A 22,331-nucleotide genomic window follows, 5' to 3' on the forward strand; every position below is an offset into this window, starting at 1 on the left:
GGCTTTCAAAATTTTCATCTTAAACTCTTGACTCCCCATTACTACCTTGAGTAACCTTGGCCTATTTTGCTGTTGGTTCTGCATTCCTCGGTGTGGATTCAATCTAAAGAGTGATTTTATCTCAATATCATCTTGAATACCAATGTCTTTCACAATCTCCTTGACAAGGTTGGCATCCTCTTCTTTCTTGGCTTTAGTGTCTTGTGCTGTGGATTCCTGAAGTCCTTGAATAATCAGGTTGGACTTTCTGTATTCTATTTTCTCTAAATCATTCTTAAACTCCCCTAATTGTTCCCAAACTGCTATTTAAATTCTGGATTTTCCCTGTAGTCTATCTTGTCCTCCACAGCTTCCATTCTTACTTTCAAGGAATTCATTTCCTCTTGTAAAGCCTGTACTTTGCCACCTAAGTCCTTTAGGAAACCTTTAGCTTTAAATAAATCAGGCACATCATCAGAGCAAGAAATACAGACATATGCCCTATTAGATGAGGCAAAACACTGGAAAGCTGTAGCATTGAGTTCTTGGCAGGTAATGTGGAACCACTCAGAACAGCCATCACACATAATCTAATCATCTTCCATGCCTTCATTAATGTGACACTCCTTATTTGCTCCTCCCCTGCACCTGTAGTCTGCATTTGACCTCTTTGTAGTGGTAGTACCAGTACTTAACCAGTGGTGATTGTGATGAGTTGCTTAGACCTTGGGCTTGTTTTGGTGTAGTACTAGTACTTGGTCCTCCTCTTACTCCTCTTATGTTAACACCGTTACTCCCTCTATTTCTAACAGCAGGTACCATTACTTCCAATATATTCTTTTCCTAATTACCTGTACACTTTAATTTCAATAATTTCAACATATGAAAAACACTAGCACTGCTGACTCGTTCACCCGTTCTTGGGTCACAAAGTAGAAAGGGGAAGTGGCTCATACACTGGGGTCAAAGTAAATAGTTATAGTGGGAGGAGGTGCTAATAAAACCAAAATTGTGTGTATGTAATATCCCATATATCGTCATGTCTTAAGCAGTCATTATGTGAAAGTAAGAAGCTTGATGACCTAAAGACAGCACTGGTAATTCCAATATTCAAGAAAGGATCTGTCTAGGGAACTACAGACTTGCAGCATAAATGAGTATTGTACTAGCCTAAGTTATGGAGGGAAGTTAGAGATGTAGTGATACAATATGAAATGTCAAGAAATTGACCAAGTACACAACAGCATGGATGTAGGAATGGTAGAAGTTGCTTTGCAAATATAGAAACACTTGAAAAATTGGAATGAAGCTTTGGATAAGGGAAATAAGGCCACGCCACAAAAAATATAGTTGGTGATTGTCCTTCCAATTTTTCAAAGCTGTGAGGGAGGGAGGGTTTTGTTCTTATTTCTTATGAAAATCTATGGCTTATCATTTGATGACAGCATTCATATAGAAAATTAAGGGGGAACTGGAGTTCTTAAATGATTGTGTATAGAATTAAAAGGATCAAGGATTAAAATTAAGGTGTAAACATATGTTATTTCAAGATTACATGCAAATTACTAGTGAAATAATATAGAGAAATTAGAAACAACATGAATTTCAAAGTTGCCTTGGTCCATGGAGCTCCAGCAAATTTGGTCTCTGCATTGGCCCTTTATAATTGCTATTAGAGACCAAGGATAAAATAGATTGCACTGTTTAAGTTTACAACTTAAGACCTATGATATTTTCCTAAACACCTCTCATTTTATAGAATAATAAATCCAATTGCACCAATATTTTTTTTATTGTGTTTAGAGTACCTTTACTTCACAGCAGTTGATTAGGTGGCAAATACATGATTTTTTAAATGAAAAATAATTTGGTTATTCATATTTTTATAAGCAGGTGGGGATGATCAACTATTTTTTATATGGCCTAATATTGATGCATTGTATTTGGATTTCAGTAAAGCTTTCAATTCAGTGTCTCATAAATGGTTGGTTTGCGAAATGGAAGTGTATGACAGCAGTATGTCAGGAAGTATGACAGGTTTGATAGTAAGGTAGATTGAGAACTTTCTAAATGGTAGAAAAATGAGAGTGAGAGTGCATGGTGAATACTTAGATTGGTGTAATGTGGACAGTGGAGTGCTGCAGGGCTCTAGTGTTGGGCCCGCTCCAATTTCTGAGCTTTGTGAATGACATATTTGGTGAAGTTAAGTGTCAGCTGAAAATGTTTGCAGATGACACTAAAAATCTGAAATGTTATTAAAGAACAAGACTAACAATTTACAATTGGACTTGGATGCTTTACAAGAGTAGTCAATGAAATGGCTTGTAGACTTCAACACTGATAAGTGTAAAACCTTGTATTGGACAAAAAATGAGGAACATGACTATTTTATGAATATTGGTGAAATAAAGTAAACATTGGATAAGGTGGAAGTTGAAGCTGACCTAGGCGTTTTAATTGGCATTGATTTGAAACCAACTAAGCATTGTTTGGAAGTATTTAAAAAGGCTAATGATGTGTTACAGTATATTAAAAGTGCTTTGTGTGCATTGGTAAAGATACATATACCAAAGGCCCTTCTCCCTCGCAAGGGAGGTAGCCAGAAAACAAAGGCATAAAAACCACTCCCACCCATTCCATCCCCGACCAGGTTTTTTTTTTTTTTTTTTTTTTTTTTTTATCAGAGCCATTTTTTTAATTACCAGAGCCATTTTTTTGCAGGTTTGATTTCCTTCAAACTATTGGAAGGCTAACTCATTACTCATGTGCATGAAATATATATATATATATATTTTAACAAATCAGCCTTTAATTTTGGGGGGAGGGGGATAGGTGAAACTGATCGGCAGATGCAGCGCCTCTGTTTCCACTGGCAGTGGTTGGGGGTGGAAATGCACGACAAGCCTTGCAATATACCGTTAGAGTACCATCACTGCCCCGATCCAATTCAAGCCAATCTAGGTTCCACAAGCGTATAGTAGATTCATGCTTGACTGGTTTTCGTTTTCCTTGGCCCTTGCCCGTAGAGTTTGAATTAGGCTTTGCTGGTCGAGAAGCGGTTCCTGCCATCAAAACACACTCCCTCGATTCTGAAAAGACTGAATCAGAGGGCAAACCATCTTCACTCATCTTCACTCACTTCACTAGAAATCGCTCCATGATGTATGATCATCGAAAGTTTGGCATGGACGTGACGTATGAACGTAGACCTAGCTACCATAAACCTTAGCTAGCTAATGAATCATTTTTTATTTTTCTATTTTGTATTCTCCCTCCAAAGATCCATATTTATGAACTAAATATATAATTATCAAATGTTCATATTTATACTTAAATTTATTTACTTTCAATTACTAACCAAACATTTTATTCTATTTTGTTTTCTCATAAATATGCGAATGAGGTTATAAATGGGATTTCCCAGTTTCCCTCCTAGGCCTTGAGCGAGTTTGCATATGTACAGTGTACATATGCATGCAGTGATGTGGTATTGGGTATGGTGCATTGTACACGTAGTCAGCGTGTTGATTGGGCAGCTAGCTGCATGCAACCAATGAACTTCAGTGCATACAGGTACCATGCAATTCGCAACTAGCGACATTATGTAGCACGATAGTTGTGTAGAGTCTAGTCAACATGTACTAGTATACGCACACATGTAGCTGGTATGAAGCTAGGCTAGGTAAGCCATTGAACTCTAGCAGCTATACTGCATACACATACATACGTACATCAACAAATTAAAGTTGATTGATGCATTGCGTTTATGATATTGATTGATAATGCAATGATTGATCACGGGTAAGTTGTGTTTGCTCTGATCCTTTCATCAATGGTGATGGGATTCAGGGATTGCCAAATGATGGATAATGCATGAGAAATGTTGAATCTTGCCACGGGAGCAATTTTTTCTTGTGGGGGATCGCTCCCGCTATTGGATTTGCGAGAGTGACATTGGAACTTTCCCGAGCGAAATCGCACGTCTCTCTTGTGTATTTTTTTCGCTGTCCCTGACATACCTCACTCCCCTCCACCCTCCTCTCCCTCTTGGCACCTCCTGAATGACACATCATCTCTGCCTCTTGCCCACTGCCCTGGGTCAGAAGTAGTGTTGCAAGACACAACACATCCATAGCAAGGCCACTAAATTAGATTGGTAACCCCACCTTCTCCATCCCCGCATGAAGATGGGGAGAAATCCCTTTGGACTGTGTCAATTAATTTCTCACACATACTCCCTCACCCTCACTCTCCACCCACTCCCCTTCATGCATCACAGCATCATCCATACACAGCCATTCTCCATTAAACCTATCTTTTGTCTTCTCCCATCCTTCTTCAACAGGCATTCCCCTCTTTCTCAGTGCCCCTTTTACCCCATCCATCCATCTCATCGTAGGCTGCCCCCTCATGTTCACTCCTTCCACCTCTGCCTTCCACACCTCTTTTACTAATTTTTCATCATTCCTTCTTTCCATGTGTCCAAACCATCCCAATACACTTTCTTAAACCCTATCTCCCAACTCCCTTTCCATCCTTGTTCTCCTCACCTCCTTATTTCTCACTCTATCCAGCCTAATAACCCCTATCATACTTCTCAGTCAATTCATCTCAGACACATTCAAACTCCACTCTTCCTTTCTTATGTTCCATGTTTCTGTCCCGTACAGAACTGTCAGCACAATCACTCCTTCTTTTAAATCTCGTCTTCTCCATTCCCAAATGTCTATTTCTCATTACACTTTTTAATCCCCCAAGGCATTTACTTGCTTCTAACAATCTACATTTTACCTCCACCCCCACTCCTCCCTTTCCCACTACATTTGCACCCAAGTATCTAAAAGTATCCCCCTCCTCCAGTCTCTCACCTTTAACACTGACTTCCAGTCTGCTGCCACTTTCTCCCCTTGTACATCTCATCACCTTACTTTTACCTACATTTATCTTCAACTTCCTTTTGCACCCCTTCCCAAACTCTGTCACTAACTTCCTCAATCCCTCCTCTGATCCCACTACAACTGCCTTATCTTCCACTTTTCTCCATTTTCATTAACCATCTCCAATCCCTGACCCACTACCCTTGCATTTACCTCTTGCACCACCCCATCCATGTATAAATTGAACAGCCAAGGCGACATAACACATCCCTGACAAAATCTCTCCTTTACCTCAAACCACTCTCTCCATTTGTAATCTTAACACACTCTCTACTACTCTCATAAAAACTCTTAACTGCTCTTAACAGCTTTCCTCTTATACCATATATCTGCAATACCAATCACAATGCCTTCCTCTCTACCTTGTCATAAGCCTTTACCAGATCCATAAAAGCCCCCAAAACATCCCTACCTTTTCCCATAGCTTTCTCACATGTTACCACAAAAATCTGATCCACGCAACCCCAACATATCCTAAACCCACACTGTTCCTCACCAATTACTCCCTCTATTCCTCTCCTAATCCTCTCAATCAAGACCCTTCCTTAAGCCTTTCCAATTGCACTTAACAAGTTGATCCCTCAGATAATACTACACTCACAATTGTCCACTTTTCCCTCGTAAAGTGGAACTATACAGGCACTCCTCCAATCCTCCATTATTCTAACCTCTCTTAAACATTAAATAACCTCACCAGCCAGTCCACTATCACTGTACCTCCTTTATTCAGACATTGTGCATGGCATCTATCCAACCCAGGCACTATACCTGCTCTCATCATCATAACTGCCTTCACTTCATCTTTCCTTATTTCTCCTCCATTTTCCTCATTCGTCACTGTCATTTTCTTAATGCTTCCCACTGCAACTACCTTTCCTTCCCTATTCTCCCTCACATTTAGCAATTCACTAAAATACTCCCTCATACTGCTTTCTCTTCCATTATCATCTCTCCATCTACACCTTTTACCTTTTTTTTTTTTTTACTTGATTCGCCTCCTCTTCTCTCTTAATTTCTTTCCAAAACAATTTTTTTTATCCCTTTCAAAATTTTCTGTCATACTCTTACCTCATTTCACATCTGCTCTCCTCTTTGCTTCCTGTATCTTATGCTTTATTTCTCTTTTCTTTGTACCTCTCATATGATTCCCTCATCCAGTTTTGTAACCAATATGTGAATGCTCACTTCTCTTCTACAACCTTTTCTTCCTCATCCCACCACTCTTGTCCTTTCCTATTTCCTCCCATCCTCCTTGTTCCACACACCATCTTTGCACACCTTGTGACTCCTTGAACCATCCCCATTCTTCCACTCCTAGTTCTAATCTATCCTTCACTCCCACTCCATCCCTCACTCCCACTCCTCTGTCAGCTTATTGTACTTCTCCTTTCTCATTTAAGCAGTTCACTCTAAGCACCCCCCTACCTTCTGTCCTTTTCCTCTTTTCTCCATCTATCTTCTATCTCAACTTTCCTTCCAACAAAAATTGATCTGATATTCCCCCACTCTCTCCCCTTTGAACATGTACATTCTTAACTCTTCCTAATGTTCTCCTGGTTACCACTGTATAGTCCATTAATGCTCTACCTCCCACCCTTCCATCCACCACCCTCTCCCATGTGTATATGCTTGATTTTCTTCCTAAGCACTGTATTTGCTATCATTAACCCTTGACATGTCTCCATCAACTCTTCACTACAATTTTTCTATTTGTTCAATTCCTACCTTAGCATTAGGGTCTCCCAGTACCACCAATTTGACATATCTCCCTAATCCCTCTATGCACTCATTTAAGTCCATCCAAAAAGCCTCCCTTTCCTTTCCACTTTTCTCACTACCAGGCTTATATGCATTTACAAAAACCCACATCTCCCCAGTTTCACCTTCATCCACATTTAACTTTGAAGAAACCTTCTTCCACTTCACTACACGCACTCTTACCTATCTCCTCAGTAGTATAGCCACCCCTTCTCTCCCTTGTCCTCTCTACACTCCTGAGAACCTCCCAACTACACTCCCAAACTTGCACTCGCCCCTCCCTTTCAACTCAATTTCACTGAAAGCCAACACATCCATCTTTCTTCTCACAAACACATTGCCTATCTCTTCCCTTTTACTGTCATCTGTATCACATCCACACACATTAAAAGGCCCAAACCTTAGGGCACTGGTTGGAAAACTGCTAGACTTTTCTCTCTCTCTCTCTGGTGAAAATCGACTTGAAGTGATTGGTCATGACTTTGACCATTTCTAGTTCTGTGTATTCTGTATTTTTGTGGCATAGTTTCACCATTTCCTGTTTATGAGTTTACTATTCACATACAGAATAGTTTGGGTTGATCTTTACATTTTTCTATGATGTCTTTATTTTTTTTCCTCTCCGCACACTTTTATGTATTCATTTCTATAGTTAATATATATATGTGCATTTTTTTTTTTTTTTTTTTTTTTTTTTTTTTCCCTCCATCTTTGCCAAGCTTTATCTCTTCTAGCTTTCGCCTTACTGCATATTCTACTGAACTAGCATTTAATGTACAGTATTTTTCGGACCATAAGGCGCACCCGTAATTTGCTATTCCCCGTCCTTACATAAGGCGTGCCTGACCATAAGGCGCACCCGTAATTTGCTATTCCCCGTCCTTACATAAGGCGTGCCTGACCATAAGGCGCACCTGGTCTCGTCATCGGATAATCATGCATATGTAAGTGTATTCAGAACTGAACATTTTCATTGTTGGATGAGAAAAATCGGTTGGGATTTAACAAAATTACAAAAATTAATGATATATATTTTTATTTTGGTCAGTGAAATCAGACCACCTCCATGGATGGTCTGCCCTGCCAATACCCCTAAAAAACAACATAAACACATTATGGGAATTGTGGGGAATAAAACCAACATTAGCAGTTTTATTCCCGGAATTCTATATTCACTTACAAACACAAGATTTATTACAAATGATGGTAAATTTTTAGTTTCGACCATGGGCGCAATATAGCAATAGAAAATTAATTATTAATTTTGTAAATTATAATGTATCAACGTAATATGCAATTTTGTGAGCAGAAATAAGAAACAAAAAAAGGTGTTAAAACAGATTTCGTAAGTAACGAAGTCGTGTCGGACGAATGGTACGCCATGTTTGTTATGATAGATGCCGACATTGAAGAAATGAAAGGACGATAAATTCATCTAACCTAACCTGTGTTTAATGAGCCCGTCTGACCCCACTTTACCTGACGTGTGAGTACCGTGGGGTCAGTCAGACCCCACTTTACCTGAGGTGTGAGTAGCGTGGAGTTTGTCAGACCCCACTTTACCTGAGGTTTGTTCATGTCATATAAATGTTTTATCATTTATACTTATGGGTAAATAATAATTTATTTTTTATCAACAGAAAAACATACATCCGAGTTTGATTTTATTTATTTATTTAATTTATTTATTTTATTTATTTAATTTATTTTATTTATTCCATTTTCCCTCTTTTGATTACATTAATTTTTATCACAATGTTTAATTTCTGTTCTGGTAATGTGAGTTTCTTTTCATATCATGGTCACACTATACTCATATTATCATAAAGCATGACACTCCGCCACATTTTATTTGATTGATTTATCCTTCCCTCTTTTGTTCAAATTTAATTTGTATCACATATTTTGTATCATATGAATGCTTAATATTTTCTGTTCTGTTAATATGTTTCTTCTCACAACAAGATCACAATATTCTCATATCATCATAAAATGTGACATCTCGCCACATTTTAGGGCACCTCAGTCACTCTATTCCCACACATACAGCTGTAATTTATTTCATCCTTCCCCTCTTTTAGTTCAAATTTAATTTGTATCACATATTTTGTATCACATATAAATGTTTGATATTTTCTGTTCTGTTGATAATATGTTTCTTCTCACACTATTCTCATATCATCATAAGATGTGACATCTCGCCACATTTTAGTACACCTCAGCCACTCTATTCCCACACATGCTTCTGGTTCTCATCTATCCCCCTTGTACAAGATCTTTTGAAAAATTATGGGCTCACATATGTAGGCACACTGAGGGACAAGAAGCCACAAGCACCAGCTCTGATGACAGACAAGACGGTCATCAGAAAAGGGTGCACGGCTTTCCTCCTTGACACAACCATGGCACTTGTCACATTTACCTGACAAGAAGAAGAAAAAATTTGTGCAGTTGATCTCCTCAATGCACCAACAACCTGTTATGGATGACTGTGGGAAGCCAGAAATCATCTTGTATTATAACAACACAAAAGGAGGGGTTGACGCGTTTGATCAAATGTGTGCCCGATATACGTGCAGCCGAATAACCAAACGGTGGCCTTTGTGCATAATGTACGGACTGGTCAACGCCGCCGGTGTCAACTCCTATATCACCTGCAATGAAATGAGGAAACGTGATGGACAGGCGGAACTTTCATCACGCCGGAAGTATCTGATTGAGCTGGCAGAAGAGATGATACGGCCATGGGCAGAGGAGAGGATGAACTTCAAGGGGATGCACAAATGTACTTTGATGACCATCAAAACGGTCTTTGGCTTGAACATGCCCCATCAGCAAGCGGATACCTCTTTTATGAGAGAGCGATGTGCCTTGTGTGACCAGAAGTCGGACAGGAAGACCAAGAACTACTGCCTACACTGCAAAAGACCAGTGTGTCAGGACCATTCAACCCCCATCTGCGATGACTGCTATTAGATTCTTCAGTATCACAAATTCCACTTTCAGTATATCCAATAAAATATGTTCTTCATTATCACTAGCATTATGTATGAATTGCTCGACTCATGTCCTCTCAAGAAAACTCAAAACCCTCTGAGACCACAAACTTCCGTCAACGAAGGATGGGGTTTTGCTGAGTCAGGGTAGGAGTGCTTAGAGCCATAAAAACTTATAAATAATAAACTTAGATACCATTAAAAACTTATAGATTGTTTGCTGGACCTAGTATCAACCTTCCCTGAAAATTTCATTAAAACCAGTCCATAATTTTTGCGTAAAATTTGTCAAAGTCAAAATAATCGCCTCGTTTTTTTTCTTCAGATTTCATGGTTTATGAAACAAATTTATTATTCATTTGTTGTAGCTCTGCTTTTCATTAAAGATAGTTGGGACATTCATCTCTACAAAATGATGATGACCAACTGCTTCATGTTTCATGCTTTCAGTCAAGCACCCTCTGAAGTCAACAATATCTTATTTTTCATAATTGTTTTGTAATTTTCATTAAAATATATGTCTAACAATTATAGTCACTTTTAAGCATGTAAATGGAAGAATATAAGTTGAAGTACATATGTTTTGATTTCTATGTCAATAAATGCAGTAGAAGTATTTTATTTTTATTTTTTGTGTTTGGGGTCTGTCAGACCCCGCTTTACCTGAATCGTTTGTCAAAAAGACCTTTACCTGTTAAGGGTTAACAGAAGGTGCAGTATAATGAAAGAAGAGATTAAGCTTGGAAAAGATGAAATAGACAAAAAACCTTGAAAATTGCAAATATATATTAAAGGAATGAATATGTAAAAATATGCAGGAAACTATGAAATAGACATAATAGAAAAATGTAAGGATTAGCCAAATATATTCTATAGATATATGAATGATAAACTAAAAAACAAACAGGAAATAGTGAAACTATGCCAAGGAAGTATGGAATACACAGAAAATATAGAAATGACTGAAGTCATGAGCAAACACTTCAAGTCTGTTTTCACAAGAGAAAATGTACAACATTGGGACAAAAGGAGAGAAGTGACCCCCCCCCCCCAATAAGGGAAATAATAGTAACACAGAAAGAAATAATTGAACGAATAAACCTTGATGCCAGGAAATTGCATGACCTGGATGGAGTCACAAAATTGATATTAAAAGAATGCAAAGAAGAACTAATAGACAAAATATGTCAATTTATTATTTACTATTTACCTGTTTGTTTATTATTTTAACTATACCTATGCATTCATTTATGTATTTTATTTGTTATTTACATTATTATAGTTTTTATTTATTATTTTATTATTAATTTTTTTTTTTTTTTTTTTTTTTTTTTTTTTTTTTTTTTGCATCCGACCTAGATATGGATCAAAAGGTCTCCTGTCGGCATGCTCCGCCTTTGTAATCCTTTGTAAAACATATAAAATGCTCACTTAAAGAAGGAAAAATACCAGAAGACTGGAAAAGTGCTGATATTGTACCAGTTTACAAAGGAAATAAGGAAGACCCAACAAATTACAAGCACGGTAGCCAAAATTTGTGAAAGAGTTATAAAAAATAGGTGAATAAAACATCTGGAGAACAAAATACTAAATCTGAGGCAATTTGGATTTAGACAAGGAATATCATGTGCCACAAATTTTATCAGTTTTTACTCAAGATTACTAGATATAATACAAGAAAGGGACAGATGGGCTGATTGTGCTTTCCTAGATCTGCAAAAATCTTTTGGCAAAGTCCCACTCAAAAAGCTATTAAGAAAACTGGAAACCATAGGAGGGATACAAAGTAAACTACTGAAATGGATGGAGGACTTTTTGCATGGAAAAATGAGGTTAGTGTTCAGAGATAAGAGTCCTACTTGGGAAGAGATGATTAGTGAGTTCCACAAAGATCAGTATTGGCTCCATTATGTTTGCTATTTATGTGACAAGGATGAAGGTTTGGAATGTTACATGAGCTTTGCAGAAGATGCAAAACTGTTGAAGAAAGTGAGTACTGAAACAGACTGTGACTCATTGCAGAGAGATGTGAACAGGGTTTGGGAATGGAGTCAAAAGTGGGAAGTGGACTTCAACATTAAAGGAGCACCAGCAATCATTCAAAGAATTCTGGTACATGAACAAATTTTAGGTAAACATTTCAAAAGAATCTTTGTAATGGTGGCAACACTCATACAAAGTTATACAGCTGTATTTTTTTTTATGTAATATAAATTTTGCAGCATTTTGTAATTGTTCAGAAAAAAAAGAGAGTTATTAGTTTGATAAAATGTATTCAATAACTTTTGTTCCCCAGACTCTAAGCTTTCATTTCATACCAAGCTGAATGATGTGGAAGGATTTTCCAGTAATTAGAGCTTTTTAGATCTTCACTATGCTTTATATGTACATGGGAGGAACACAATACCCTGAGGAATTATATACTAATGTAAGGGGTAATTATACCCAAGTTCATTAAATACATATTTGAAAATTTAATTTCACCTACTCTATAAAGCGATGGAATGCTCCCTTTAGAAATGTAGCATAATGGAACTTGGACAAAGGTTAAAGAGGGAAAAAAAAAAAAAGGATATAAGGACAATATAAAATTGGTGCAAAGTAAAGAAAGTAGGATCTGAAAAAGATCTGGGAGTAATCATCACAAAGGGTATGTCCCCTGACAAACATATCAACAAAATTGTCAATGAAACCTATAACTTAATAAGATCAATGAAAGCGGCTTTTACTTGGATGAAGAAATGGTAACGAAAATATCAGTCACACTAATAAGACCTTAATGAGAGTATGCAGTGACTATAGTCACCCAGTACTAAAAAGCATATAAGAAAAATTGAGAAAATCCAGAAAGCAACTACGAAGATGGCCCCAACACTATCAAAACATATGAAGACATTGTCAAAACTAGAATTACCAACAAAGGAGAGACAAAGGTGAATTGTAGACCAACTACAGAATTATGAGAGGTATAGAAGTCCTTGATAGAGAAGACTTACTAAATTGGGATAAGAGAAACACAAGAGGACATGGGAGGAAGCTCAAAAAGGACAGTTATAGAAGAGACCTGAAAAAGAACAGCTTTCCTTGCACAGTGATGGATGTATGGAACATACTAGATGAAATGAAACTATAGTGTGCAAAAACTGTACAAGAATTTAAGAACAAATTATATATGGTGATATACAGAGATGGGACACCACGAGCATAGCTCCCCTTCCTGGAAGATACAACTAGGTAAATACAACTATGTAAATTCATGTAAAGAACTTAGTGCAAGATATGTGCTTACACATGTGAAGAGAATCAATGCAGCCAAGTATTCATCGCACTCTGCAAGGAACACACAAGCAACTACTCATGAACTCCAAGCAACACATGTGACCAAGAAGTGCATGCAAATCCCCACACTGGTGTGAGGATGAGCTAGTGAAGGAGAAGGAAGACTACAAGGACAAGGATGATGTGTTGGTAAGGTGTGGGCCCGTATGTGTTGAAGGAGTCGATTCAGATCAACATTATCAATAGGGAAGGTAGAAATTTACATGTATTATACTTGTAATTATAGTTTTTCAAGGAAAGAAAATACAATAGGGATAGATTCCTTAACAATTGATACACTAATAGTCTCAAAAAACATACTAGATGAGAAAAGATAGAAACCTTAAAACAAAATGTAGATCCTGAGAAGGGTAGGAATAGGCTTATAATAAATTTCCAGCAAATGGAAAATATAAAAACTATGAGGAATATAAAAAAATATAATTTATTAAACACTTTAAATCAAACTGTGATCAAGATCCTATCAGTTCTTTGATTAGAATAGTAAAGGCAACAAAAACAAATGAAATAACCATAGAATATTTAGCAAAAATAGACAGATGGTCTAAGGACATATGTTGAAGGATACAGGTTGGATAGAATGTAGATCTAGTGACAAGTTAAAAGTTTCTCAAGATACTAAGTTAATAGTATTTGCACTATTAGTATACAACAGTGATGAGATGACTGAAAAAGCTATACAAGGATCTTAAAGAAACAATGGACTTAAGGGAGGTAGATTATATTTTACAAGGTTATCAAGAAAGCAAAATAATTAGTTCATATTTCATGACCGAAATGCAACAACAGAAAGAAACTAGGAACTCTATGAGTGATTACAGACACAAAGGATCTGAACATAGAGTTAGAAGCACTTCAGGGAATGCTAGACTTTAATGCCATAATTGTAGCAAATAGGGACATACAGCATGAATGTTATTATGAAATTGTAGGAACTGCAAATATGAGGGTCATGATGAATATCATTGTAGAAACCCTTTCTGTATCACAATAGAGTAGGTCATAAACCACAGGATGGTAGAGGAATGCCAAATTTTCGTATTCACCCAGAAAAAAAAAGAGGAAAACCCCTAGACACAAAATAAAACAATACTACAGAGCTAACCCTAGAGCAAGATAGTGTACGGGACAATGATGAAAAAGAGAACACGAGAAAAATTTGAATTTACTATAACAATTGGAAGGAATTCTGTAGGACTCATCATTGTGGGTAAAGTATTAAGTAGACCCATTCAAATATTGATAGGGGGTCTCTGGTAAATGTTATAACCAGCAAAGTTTTAAACTAATTGAAACCAGAAGTGAAAATCTTGGAACCAATCCATTAATCATTGCAAGGAGTAATAGGAAGTCACTTAAAAACTTTAGCTAAGACTGAGTGAGATGTCATTTTGTAAGCACTTGTTTGTCTGGTGATAGTTGTAGAAGAATCTCGTCTTCCCAGGAGATTTATTTATAGGATTTGCAACTGAGAAAAAGAGGGCATGATCATATGTCTGGCTGAGTTAGGGATCTTGGTGAAATCACAGTTAATCCCATTTTTAAATTGACGACTTAGAACCAGTATCTGTGATAAAAGAACCCAGTGAGATAGAAGGGGAAGATAACAATACTAAATTGGATAGTAGTGGGGCAGAGCAATCTATTCAAGAACTGATAGTGAACACTACTCAGATGTTCAAGAAATCATCAACTCCAAATGAAGCTTTGGTAATTGTGGAAGGTAGCATAATAAAGTCGACATTGTTGCACCCCAGAGCAATTAACAGAGTAGAAGTGCAGTTGAAAGGAGTCACAGTAGACTCCAAATTTTTAATCATCCCAGAATCAAGTAGAAATATTAGTGATCAGTACCCTGAATAAATACATAGTCTTAAGAAAATGTACACAGAATTGATGTTTTCAAGTTTGTCAAAGACTTTATTAAGATTTTAAACAAGAGTCCTGAGAAGGTGGAATCACCAATTTCATCAGTCTGTACAATTTAGGAAGAAACGGATTTGGGGGAGAAGTATAAGAGTCAACTAGAGCCTACTTGTCCAGAGTTAGAATCAAGTTTAATTGCATTACTAGTGAAGCGCAATGAAGCAGTTGCTTTGCTGGGGGATGCCTTGGGTAAAACAACTGTATTAAAACAGTCACACAACCTAATCATATCATTATATACAACATTTTTTACATATTATTTCACACTGAATGTATATCTTATTTTTGCAGAACATGGAAAGATTTGAGAACAGTGAGCAGCAGTTTGAAAGTGAAATCATGAGTACTCAGAATTTATTTACTTTTCCTGAGGCACAGCCAAGTGAAAAGGTGAGAAAAACTAGCAGTACATTTTAACTTATGATTAAAATCTTTCCATACTGTAGAGTTATACAGTCAAACCTTGCTTAATAAGCACCCAACATTGAGTGATGTGCATAACAAACAAAATTTAAAAGGAAAAATTGACTATTAACAAGTGACATTTCGCTTAATGAGTGAAGTTTCATGATTTGTATGCCTGATGCGAAGGCTCCTTTCTACCTAGCTAGCCATGAGTCATGGGGAGTGTCTCTTTGTGATTTGTGACTAGCTTGTTTCCCTCAGCTTCTCGTTATTTCCTTCACACATTGGGTCAAAAAACAATCATGCACCTTCACAAATTTTGTTCCAAAATCATTCATTCCAGTTTTGGTAGTGCAATTTTTCCAATTTATTTGTGGCAGATTAAAGTTTCCCATCATAATCTTGAATGTAGCCTTTATCTCGGATACCTATTGCAATAAATCCAGCAACAGTTGGTAATTGTCTTTCTGGCTGTTTGGACTCTAATATACTAGAGTTAGAGTAAGTTTCTCTCCTTGAAGCATAATTTCCTGACACCAATACTGTCTGAAACATGAAACCGTCCCTTAAGGTATCAAGTAATGACCTTAATTCTTTGCTTTTTGGTTACCTCCCTTATAGGGGGGAAAAAGTCTGATATATGTATGTATTTTTTCTTAAGCATGGGATGCATTGTTGTATTTTGCATTGGTTCCTATGGGAAAAATTGTTTTGCTTAATGAGTGTTTTGCATTACAAGTAAAATTCAGGAACAAATTATGCTCACCGAGCGAGATTCCACTGTATATCAAAGGGCTTGTTCCTCCCTATAAGAGGTGACCCAGCCAAAACACCCACAGTGCACCAATCACATATCCATCCAACACCCATTTGCTCTCCATTTTATCTTAGCTTCTTGTGGATGAAGGGGGTCCACTTTGTCCTTGGCCTATTGCTAGGGTCAAGAGAGAATGCAGCAAGACATAGCACCTCCACAGCAGTATCTAAATTAAGAAGGATTACATCTACTATTTTGTTACATGCAAACCCTCCCATTTCATTCACTCCAGAATTTGCTGTGCCGATAAAAATCTGTTAGGGCCATGTCCATTTCTCATCCATTCACAACCACTCTCCATTCACACCTACCTCTTGCCTCCTCTCCCATCTCTGCTCAACAGGTATTCCTGATGTACCCAAGGCCTCCTTAATCCCATCTATCAATCATATTTTTCTTCCCCTCAAGTTCACTCCAACCACCTCTGCTTTCCATGTTCTTTTTGTTTGTCTCTTCATTCTTTCCAAATGCCCAACTGCCAGCTGTTTCTACCCATGCTGTCTGCCTCACCACATTTCCCACTATCAGTCCTCGTAACCCCCACAATATTTCTTAAACACTTAATCTCAAAAGAAGCTTAAAAAGGACAATTATAGAAGGGACCTGAAGAAAACAGCTTTCCCCACAGAGTTGTAGATGTATGGAAGACATTGGATGAAAAAACAGTGTGTGCAAAAACAACACAAGAATTTAAGAGCAAACTAGATATGGAGCGATACAAAGATGGGACACCACAAGCTTAGCTCCCCTTTCCTGTAAGTTAACTAAGTAAATACTGTCAAAACAAGTGGGGCCAAGACAAAAACAAATGAGAAGAGGAGAGACTAATAGGTTAGAAGAAGTAATGGTGAAGGTTAACAAGTTAATCTCTTGTCAGAGATTTAATTGATAAGACTAGATGTATAATATTCATAGGCTGGTGAGAAGAGCACTTAATTTGATGGAAGGTAAGCCAGGAACATATATGCAAAAGGCTAAGAAAATGACCTGTGATTTGGGGAAATGACTGATGTAACATCAGATTTATGACGTGATGGACATTTTACCTTTTCCACTGTACTTTACTCATTCTACCTCTCTTTTCACATCCAGAATGTCTTCATTTTCAAAATTCTCCAAATGCCTGCCTTACATTATATCTACTTTCCAAATTGCTTCCCTCACCTTGTACTTTGCATCTCTCACTTTTAGTACCTCTCATGTGCTTCTCAAGTTCTACTTTGCAACTATTGCTTGTAAGCTTCTTTTCTTCCATTATTGCCTTCACCTCTTCATCCCACCATTCACTGCCTTTTATTTCAGTTCCCTCCTATCCTCGTCCCACATAACATCTTTGTGCACTTTATAACTTCCTCTTTGAAACATGCTCATTTTTCTTCCACTGCCTCCCATTTATCCCAAACTACCTCCCACACTTCTCAGTTTCTCCTGGTATTTTTTTCTTTATCTTTCTCATTGAATTTGTTTATCCTCAGTAGTTTATGCCAGAACCCAAAACAACACATACACTTCACACTGCATTTCACAAGTATTACCAACAAAACAGAATTAAAAACTACACTGGCAACATGCTACTCAAAAATCTATAACAAACCACTTATCCCACACAAAAACACATGCACACTTAGAATACACCCCCTTTAAGACAGACATCCAAATTCATTACTTTAATAACAACACCCAGAAAAAAAAAAATTATATTTACCTAGTTGTATTTACCTAGTTGTATTTTGCGGGAAGGGGAGCTATGCTCGTGTTGTCCCGCCTTTGTATCTTGCAGTGTCTAGTTTGTTTTTAAACTCATGAATGGTTTTTGCGCATACTATTTCATTGTCCAGTTTGTTCCAAGTGTCCAAAACTCTATGAGGAAAACTGTTTTTCTTCAGTTCTCTTCTATAGCTATGTTTTTTTATTTTCTTTCCATGTCCTCTTGTGTTTCTTTTGTCCCAGTTAAGTAAGTTCTCACTATCGAGTACCTCTGTGCCTTTCATGATTCTGTAGATGGTCAATAGGTCACCTCTCTCTCTTCTTTGCTCCAGTGTCGGTAACTCCAGTTTAGCCAATGTGTGTGTGTGTGTGTGTGTGTATGTATATATATTTATATATGTATATATATACACACAAGGCATGTCTTTTAAGTAAGTACTGTTTTGAAATAAAAATTAAACAAGTAGACTTTTTGTAACAATTCTATTTTTACACACAAGCCTGTACTGTAATCTACTTTTCAGCATAATTATGGAATTATCTGACACCATTTAAGTTTGTGAGTATTTGAAATGCCTCTGATTGAGAATGCAGCCAACTGTGAAATTGTGCTGTGATTCGTTTTCTTACTGCTTAAGACGTGAAACCAGCTGAAATTCATTGTCAGACCAGTGAAGTGTATGGAGAAAACATGAGTGATGGGATGGTGCAGAAATGGGTGAGAGCTATTAAAGTTGGTCGTACAAATGTGCACCAAACCATCAGTAGTGAGTGAAGGTGTCCACTTCGTTCCTCATCATGCACATTTGTACAACCATCTCTAAAAGCTCTTGCCCATTTCTGCACCATCTCATCACTCATAATGTTGTTGTCGTTCCCTAGACTGTCTGTCCAAGCAGTCCCGTCTCCCCAAGGAATGGCACAGCCGAAATTGGGTTTTCCCACAAATCCTTTATAGAGTGTATGTTGTGTTGTTTGCGTGCATGATTATGCATAATACAGTCTTCCATTATGTGTTGTATGGTATGGGGTGAAGTGTTACATCCTGGGCAGCTGTTCACAATGCGGTCATCCAGCCTCTTCTGGTAGCTTAGAAGTGCTAGTGATGACACCGCCCAGCACATCACTCATAATGTTTCATCATACACTTTACTGATCTGATGATGAATTTCAGCTGCTTTCATGCCTTTAGCAGTAAGGAAATGAATCACAGTGCGTATTTCACAGTTGGCAGTATTCTCAATCAGAGGAGGCATTTCAAATACAGTACAAACAAACTTAAACACGTTCAGATGATTCCGTAATAATGTTGAAAAGTAGACTACAGTACAGGCTTTCATGTAAAAATAAAATTGTTACAAAAAGTCTACGGATTTCATTTTTATTTCAAAATGGTACTTAAAAAAACACGCCTCGTATATGTATATATATATATATACATATGTATAGGTATATACATATATATAGGTATATATGTATATATATGTGTACAAAGAATAGAAAAGAGAAGTAAAGCAAAAGGTAAAGGAGGCAAAGAAGAGAGCAGATGTGAAATGGGGTAAGAGTATGACAGAAAATTTTGAAAGTAATAAAAAGATGTTTTGGAAAGAAATTAAGAGAGGAAGAGGAGGCAAATCAAGTAGAGAAGAAAAGGTAAAAGGTGCAGATGGAGAGATGATAATGGAAGGCAGTAAGGGGAAGATGGGCAGAATATTTTAGGGAGTTGCTAAATGTGAAGGAGGATAGGGAGGGAAAGATAGCTGCAGTGGGAAATGCTAAGAAAATGACCTTGATGAGTGAGGAAAATGGAGGAGAAATAAGGAAGGATGAAGTGAAGGCAGTTGTTAAGATGATGAAAGCAGGTAAGGCACCTGGTCTGGATGGATGCCATGCAGAATGTATAAAAAAAGGAGGTACAGTGATGGTGGACTAGCTGGTTAGGTTATTTAATGTTTGCTGGAGAGAGGGTAGAGTGCCAGAGGACTGGAGGAGTGCCTGTATAGTTCCATTTTATAAGGGAAAAGGGGACAAGTGTGAATGTAGTAGTTTCAGAGGGATTAGCTTGTTAAGGACGGCGTACCACTTCAGAAGGGTAGAAAATGAAAAATTACAAAAAATTGTGAAAATAAGCACAAAAATAGCTTGGTATGTTGGCAACACCTCAGCGAAGTTTCGGAGATATTGTGCAATTTTTACTATACAGTAGACCCTCGTTTTACGCGGGGGTTAGGGACCGGGAACCCCCGCGTAAAACGAAAATCCGCGTAAAATTCCGCCACTGAAGGAGATATACCAAAACAATCATTAGAACCCTAATAATTTTATTTCCACAATGAATTGCCATATTGAACAAAATAATACAATAGAAAAATAGGAAAACAATACAATACAAACAAAAGAACAAGAAAAAACAGTGCATGAAATGAATATATGTAGAAGGGGTAGTAGTCTAGGTAGCAGTCTAGTCGGACACGGCATCAGAATTAGCTGGACCACCACGTTTCTGTAAAAACATGGTGATGGGCAATTGTACTCGGCGCTTTTTCATGTCCTGCAAAACGGCTTTGTAGGGCGCCATAACACTGTCGATGCCATTCTGCGCCGCAATTGCCCTCACCATGGATGTGTCAGTCTCATAAATGGCAGCCTTGAGAGCGGAGGCCTGTCGTATCAAGGCTGCCAATGAGTCCAAAGTTAATCCTTCCTGTGGCTGGCTTTCTTCTTCAACATTGCCCTTCTCCTCCTCCTCCTCCTCACTGGCCGACTGGACGAGTTCCACCAGTTCCTCCTCAGACAGCTCAACTGCATGGCCACGAACCAGTTCCCGAACCTCTTCTTCCTCCATATCTGCAAATCCTTCACCGCCAACTTCCTTTGCTAAGGCTACAGTCTTCTTCACCTGATCTTCCACTTGCTCATCCGCTGAAAAGCCTGTAAAAGAATGGACGCAGCTTGGCCACAGAATTTTCCAGCAGGAGTTGACAGTCTGATGCTTAACTTCCTTGGTTGCCCCTTCCACAATAGTGAGGCAGTCTGCAATTGTGAATGATTTCCAATATTCTTTGACGCCCAGGTCTGGATTCTCATCTAGGATAGAGTGCATTCGAGACATAGAAAGCCGTGTGTAATAGGCCTTAAATGCCCGAATGACACCCTGGTCCAGCGGCTGAAGTAAGGCAGTTGTATTAGGGGGCAGGAAGACAACCTCCAATTCATCATTGTAGAGTCCCAAAAATCCGCGTAAATTCAAAACCGCGCATAAAAAATCCGCGTAAAACGAGGGTCTACTGTATTTTGGGCAAAGAAATGTGAAATACCTCTTTTTGTTTACATTATGATGTCACATACACATGTTCATGATATCACAATACAGACGCTCCTCTACTTACGTCCATTTGTTTTACATTTTTTTCGATTTTACGTTTGAACTGACTGTAAAAAAAAAATTGTAAAAAATAATTTTATTGAGTGAATTTTTTAGTTTAGCGCGCTCTCCGTAGTTCAAACGATACTTGCGCATGATGCTGCGTCCATTGTTTACATTGCACAAACGACAAACTGAACATGCCTTGCCTCCTCCTCCTCCCCCTCCTCCTCCACCATCTCAATTTATGTTGCTTGAATTTAATTTATTTGAAATTAATGTTATTATTTTGCAATGTTATGTGTATAATTAATGATTTAGGGGTGTTTTATAAGATACGGTAATAAAATTTATGGATGTTTAGTACAGTAACAACTTACGTTCATTTTCAACTTACGTTTGGCCGTTCGGAACGTAACTAACACGTAAGTTGAGGAGCGTCTGTATAATCTACATAAGTCGCAATAATAATTTGTTTATAACATCGTGTGATGTTCAGGAGACTTCTGGCATGTTCTCCACTACTAGTGATAGCGAAAACGAGCATGGCAGTGTGCTGTACAAGTGTGTGGAGAGAAAGTAACACTTCACCACTGACGGATTATTCTCTTTTATCATGTGATCTCGTATGCTACATAACTGCAGCCATGCCTAAACCATCCAAGAAGGTACTAAGAAAACGGGAGTTGCTGGAACTTACAAGAGGAGATATGGCAAAGGCCAATAAAGGGCGGAGAAGTAAGCCGGCAACCACAAGCTTTGATAGAGGTGAGTCACCTCAGCCAGCTGATCTGCTATGCACGCCATATTTAAAATCCACTCCTACCACACCACAGCCTGCTGACAGTGTTGACATTGCTGTACCGTCCACAGCAAGTACTATGAGGCCTGTCCTCCAGAGAGTGGATAGAAAGAGGGAACTGTTTCGACCTGTATTCAGACGCAAGCGCCTGAAGCAGACAGATGAGCAACATTATGTACCTGGTGCATTCTAAAAGGCCTGTACCATCATGCTTTATGACCAGAAACACTGCAGAGAGTGGAGAAGAGGCCCATCGCTGGTAATTAGAAAATCCCACTTGATGACGCAATGTTTTGGAGGC

At 37.9% G+C, this 22,331-nt stretch overlaps 1 protein-coding gene across 2 annotated transcripts in view; it reads left to right on the forward strand.

The window, feature by feature from the left end:
* Positions 1 to 22,331, forward strand: part of LOC143038507 (putative ATP-dependent DNA helicase HFM1) — a 167,644-nt gene that overhangs the window by 4,139 nt on the left and 141,174 nt on the right. For both annotated transcript variants that reach the window (XM_076207772.1, XM_076207781.1), the window contains exon 2: positions 15,227 to 15,325. In XM_076207772.1, coding sequence (XP_076063887.1) covers positions 15,230 to 15,325 — 96 coding nt within the window. In that variant the 5' untranslated portion in view covers positions 15,227 to 15,229. The remainder of the gene's footprint in view (positions 1 to 15,226; positions 15,326 to 22,331) is intronic.

This window comes from Oratosquilla oratoria, chromosome 2 (genome assembly GCF_046742065.1).
Source record: "Oratosquilla oratoria isolate Oo_2021 chromosome 2, ASM4674206v1, whole genome shotgun sequence".
Lineage (NCBI taxonomy): Eukaryota > Metazoa > Arthropoda > Malacostraca > Stomatopoda > Squillidae > Oratosquilla > Oratosquilla oratoria.